Below are 5,000 nucleotides of genomic sequence, written 5' to 3'. Positions count from 1 at the left end.
CTGTCCGTCTGTCCGTCTGTCCGTCTGTCCGACACAGCTGCTACCCAGTCTGAAAAGTGAAGCTAATGCTAGTGTCCACCAGGGGGCGACTCTACTTCTCTCTTGATTTATTCCCTCAGTAAACATTGTAAACATGAGTTTATGGTCTCAATCTCTAGTTTACAGTCTTCTTCAATACAGCATGATGTTCATTTAGTACATTATGGAACATTTAGAGTCAAACAGACCATAAAGCAGGGGATGCTTTGGGGCGGGGCTACACACTGATTGACATGTTGCTTCCACACCGTTGTTCGGTCTGGTAGTTGTCCGTGTTTTTGTCATTTTTGCTTCATGAAGGTTGAATGTAATATTTTAGTCACCTTAAAATGTCTTCAGAATTCGGTTGTATGTAGCTCCACCCTCTCGTGTCACTTCTGGTTGCAATAAAATGGCGAAGACCCAAAACTAAGTTATCAACTATAAAAATCGTAGATGGCGACAACGCAAAACTAAGATGGCGATGGGAAAAGAAACGGAAAATTACGACCAAAAACCAAATTGGCAATGGCCAAAAAACAAGATGGCGACGGCCAAGATGCGTAACTCAAGGCTTTAAAACAAGGCTTTGGCCCTCAAACCAACCTGCTCTTCTCATGAGCAGTCGTTGGTCTGTCAGCTGTTCAGACAGTCGGTCTACCTGAGTGTGAACTTCATTCTCAGTGTTTCGTGTCTCACGCCGTCGTTTCTTTCCTGATGCAGGTGGTGGATTTCTTCAACGGGAACCTGAAGCGCCGTCGTCAGAAGAGGAAGGAGGCCAAAGCCATGATGAAGCTCAAACGCCTGAGCACCATCCACACCGAGGCCAACGGAGCCGTCATAGGTAACGATGTTCAGTGTGAAGACAAACGAGATCCTCCTGCTTCTGTAGATCGTCACAAAGCTTTTTAGAGATGTGTGGTTCTCACAGGAACATCTGAGGATCTTATAGAACGTGATGCAGACACTCGTGAATCCATCTCAACGTTTGTCCGTCTGCAGGCCGTCACGTGGAGAAGTACGTGGTGCCGGAGGACGACAGCTACATGACCAACCCCAACCTCACCATCAGCGTCCCCATCGCACCCGGAGAGTCCGACGTGGAGTTCCCAGAGGAGGAGGAGGAGGAAGAGGAGGAGGGGGAGGAGGAGCAGAGCGAGGGCTCAGAGGAGGAGGAGGAGGAGGAGGAGGAGGAGGAGGGGAGGGAGGAGGAGGTAAGGAGGAGAGGGAATGAGGTAGGGAGGAAGTCTGAGTGTGAGGCTCTTTGGTTCACTCACAGGTGTGTGTGTGTGTGTGTGTGTGTGTGTGTGTGTGTGTGTGTGTGTGTGTGTGTGTGTGTGTGTGTGTGTGTGTGTGTAGTTTTAAACGTTGACTGTTCCTTCTGTGTGGAGTTTTATGTGTACTTGCAAGAGTCATGTACAAGTACCTCAGGTTAGTTTTAAGTACACAGTTTCTGGTGGCTGGTTCTGTTTGTGGATCGCTGACCAAAGCAAAGCAAAGTAGTATTTTCTGGTATTGTATTTCCTCATCAACTACAAATTACAGATATTTTGATGAAAATACTTTCATTATCTTCTCATCTCTTTTAACAAATCTGTCATTATCGTCCCGCGGCGCCTCAGACGTCTGAACGTCCTTGAACACACCACTGAGGAAACAAAACAGGAAACACTTCTTTTAAATATTAATATTATTCATCAGTTTAACATATTCTGAATATTTTGTCCTTTGTAAACAGACTCTCTCTCTACAAACTCTCTCTTTGTAACGACTCAATTCATAGTGAACACACACACACACACACACACACACACACACACACACACACACACAGACACACACACACACACACACAATAATAGGGTCCCTCAACTGGAGGCCTCAGGCAGTGCATTATGGTCCGGCATTTTTCTCACTCTGCAACGTTGCGTGTGTTAGTGCTAAAAGGGTGTATATTAGAGTGTGTGTGTGTGTGTGTGTGTGTGTGTGTGTGTGTGTGTGTGTGTGTGTGTGTGTGTGTGTGTGTGTCTGTGTGTGTGTGTGTGTGTGTGTGTCTGTGTGTCTGTGTACTTCCTGTCTCTCTTCATCTATTCACAGGACAAAAATCCAACCGAGCCACAGACACCTTGTGTGCGTGCTTCTCTCTCTCTGTGTGTGTGTGTGTGTGTGTGTTCTTTTGTAAGAGTTGTGTCACAATTTTCAAATAGTCTCAGATCTTATTATGTGTGTGTGTGTGTGTGTGTGTGTGTGTGTGTGTGTGTGTGTGTGTGTGTGTGTGTGTGAGAGAGTTGTATGTTGTGTATTATATGCAGCAATAGAAGAAGATGTTCAGTTGTTTCCTCTCTCTCCTCTTCATACCTAACATGAAATGACAGATTTGTGTCATGCTGTGTGTGTGTGTGTGTGTGTGTGTGTGTGTGTGTGTGTGTGTGTGTGTGTGTGTGTGTGTGTGTGAGAGAGAGAGAGCATGTGTGTGTGCACACCTGTGCTGACTCAGTTCATCATCACCTCTCGTCTTTAATCATGTTGTGCACCTGTTCCCTCTCTCTGTGTCTCTCTCTCTCTCTCTCTCTCTCTCTCTCTCTCTCTCTCTTCATATATATATATATATATATATATATATATATATATATATATATATATATGAACACTAAGCACAGCTGGGTGACCCAAAGAGCATGCAGACATTAATAAGCACACAAAATATTATGAAGTTTAGTGATGCAGAACGTGAGATTAGCCGCAGACAGACACAGAGATGCACACTCATGGACACACTCACTCACAAAGACCGATACAATAATAATAATAATAATAATTAAAAGAATAATTACTATTTTACAAATAATATTAATGATAACAAGAACAATAATATATCATAATTGTAACGATAATATTGGACAAAATATGAATCATAATAAAAAGCATGTCATAATAATTATGATGATAATAATTTGGATTGAATTCTGGATGTTCTGGGTTTGCATGAAGCCACTTAGCCATGAGGTGAAACATGCAGACACACACACACACACACACACACACACACACACACACACACACACACACACACACACACACACACACACACACACACACTGACCTAATGTGAAAGGGCAGCGTAAACAGAACCAAACTCAGGAGCATATTTTCCCCCAAAACGTCTGCTGTCCAATCAGAGAGAGAAGAGAGGGGGGGGGTCAGAGAGCATGCTTTCACAAAGCTTCAGCATCAAGCTTTGTTTCCTGTGTGTGTGTGTGTGTGTGTGTGTGTGTGTGTGTGTGTGTGTGTGTGTGTGTGTGTGTGTGTGTGTGTGTGTAAGTGTGTTGCATCTCACTTACTGTGTTTCATCTGCTCTTAATTGGGTTGAACACTGAAGATGGAGAGATCAGTAGACGCATGTTTTTCATCCTCATCCTCGTCTTCTTCACTTCTCTGGTTTCTGTTTCACCTCAAATCCCCTGATTTCCTCTCAGCGCAGTCGATGTACGACGATGAGTACCAGAGAGGAAGATCTGTGAAGCATGAAACATGTGAAACATGTAAAACATGAAACATGTGAAACATGTGAAGCAAGTGAAACATGTGAAACATGTAAAGCATGAAACATGAAACATGAAACATGTAAAACATGAAACATGAAACATGAAACATGTAAAACATGAAACATGAAACATGTGAAACATGTAAAACATGAAACATGAAACATGTGAAACATGTAAAACATGAAACATGAAACATGTGAAACATGAAAGATGAAGCAGCTTCAGATGGATCATTTAGGAAAATGTGACCTTCTGTCAATTTGTGTACATATTGTACTTTTTTACTCTCCACATCAATGCTTTTACTTTGAGTACTTTTACTACATAAGTGTACTTTTGCTTCAGTACGGTTTTGATTGTAGTGGAGTACTTTCAGAGTGTGGTATGAGTACTTTTACTGCAGTAAAGCACCTGAAGCCTGAGCTTCTGCTCCCCAGGTGAGCACACTGTTTACAGTGGTGGTGGTGGTGGTGCTCTGGATGTGATGGATGTGTATGGGAGCCGTATGGAGTTATTGCAGGTTTAACCACCAACGTCATCGCCGGCTAATATTGTAACCGCAGTAAGAATAAATGAGCTTCTGGTTCTTCTACACACAAAGGCGTTCTTCACCGTGAGTAATAGACGCGGCTGCTTAGTGTTTTTGTTGAATACGTTATATTTTGACGTCTAAATGATTCATGAGCGGTCGCTGGCTCAGCAACATGAGTGTGAAGAGAATCTTTGCATTGTTCCGAACAATACGTGTGACCTAGTTGAGCAGTTAAATAACGGACCGGCAGCTGATGTCGGAGGTTAGTCAGCAGTGCTACGGCTCTCTGTGTAGACCTGGTCCAGGTCTCACTGAGGGTGCGGCCTCGGTCCGCAGGTCGGTGTTTGATTTGTGACGTATCCCTGAATAACCCGGCTGCCTGCAGACTTTATCTCAGTGACCAGGCAGGAAACGTGAAGAAACCCGACGTTTACCTGTCAGTGAAACGACGTGTCACTGTTGGTTTATCTGTCACTTAATGTGTGGACTTCAGTAACAGCACTTCTGTCATTATTTTAACCCAAACTACCATCTTTATTAAACATAACTAAGTATTACATCATCTTTATTAAACATAACTCAGTATTACATCATCTTTATTAAACATAACTCAGTATTACATCATCTTTATTAAACATAACTCAGTATTACATCATCTTTATTAAACATAACTCAGTATTACATCATCTTTATTAAACATAACTGAGTATTTTACGATCTTTTCCTAAACCTAACTTAGTATTTTACGATCTTTTCTTAAACCTAACTATTTTACGATCTTTTCCTAAACCTAACTTAGTATTTTACGATCTTTTCTTAAACCTAACTTAGTATTTTACGATCTTTTCCTAAACCTAACTTAGTATTTTACGATCTTTTCTTAAACCTAACTTAGTATTTTACGA

At 42.1% G+C, this 5,000-nt stretch overlaps 1 protein-coding gene across 1 annotated transcript in view; it reads left to right on the top strand.

Annotated features, from left to right (window-relative positions):
* Window positions 1-5,000, top strand: part of LOC137874184 (sodium channel protein type 2 subunit alpha-like) — an 83,485-nt gene that overhangs the window by 71,538 nt on the left and 6,947 nt on the right. The window contains exons 20-21 of the mRNA XM_068712773.1: window positions 742-862; window positions 1,021-1,232. Of these exons, the coding sequence (XP_068568874.1) occupies window positions 742-862; window positions 1,021-1,232 (333 nt within the window). The remainder of the gene's footprint in view (window positions 1-741; window positions 863-1,020; window positions 1,233-5,000) is intronic.

Source organism: Cebidichthys violaceus, unplaced genomic scaffold (assembly GCF_023349555.1).
Source record: "Cebidichthys violaceus isolate CVI_PGR_0920_01 unplaced genomic scaffold, fCebVio1.0.p SCAF_171, whole genome shotgun sequence".
Taxonomy (NCBI): domain Eukaryota; kingdom Metazoa; phylum Chordata; class Actinopteri; order Perciformes; family Stichaeidae; genus Cebidichthys; species Cebidichthys violaceus.
Note: the sequence above shows the minus strand (reverse complement) of the source record. Positions and strands in the feature narration are given on the sequence as shown.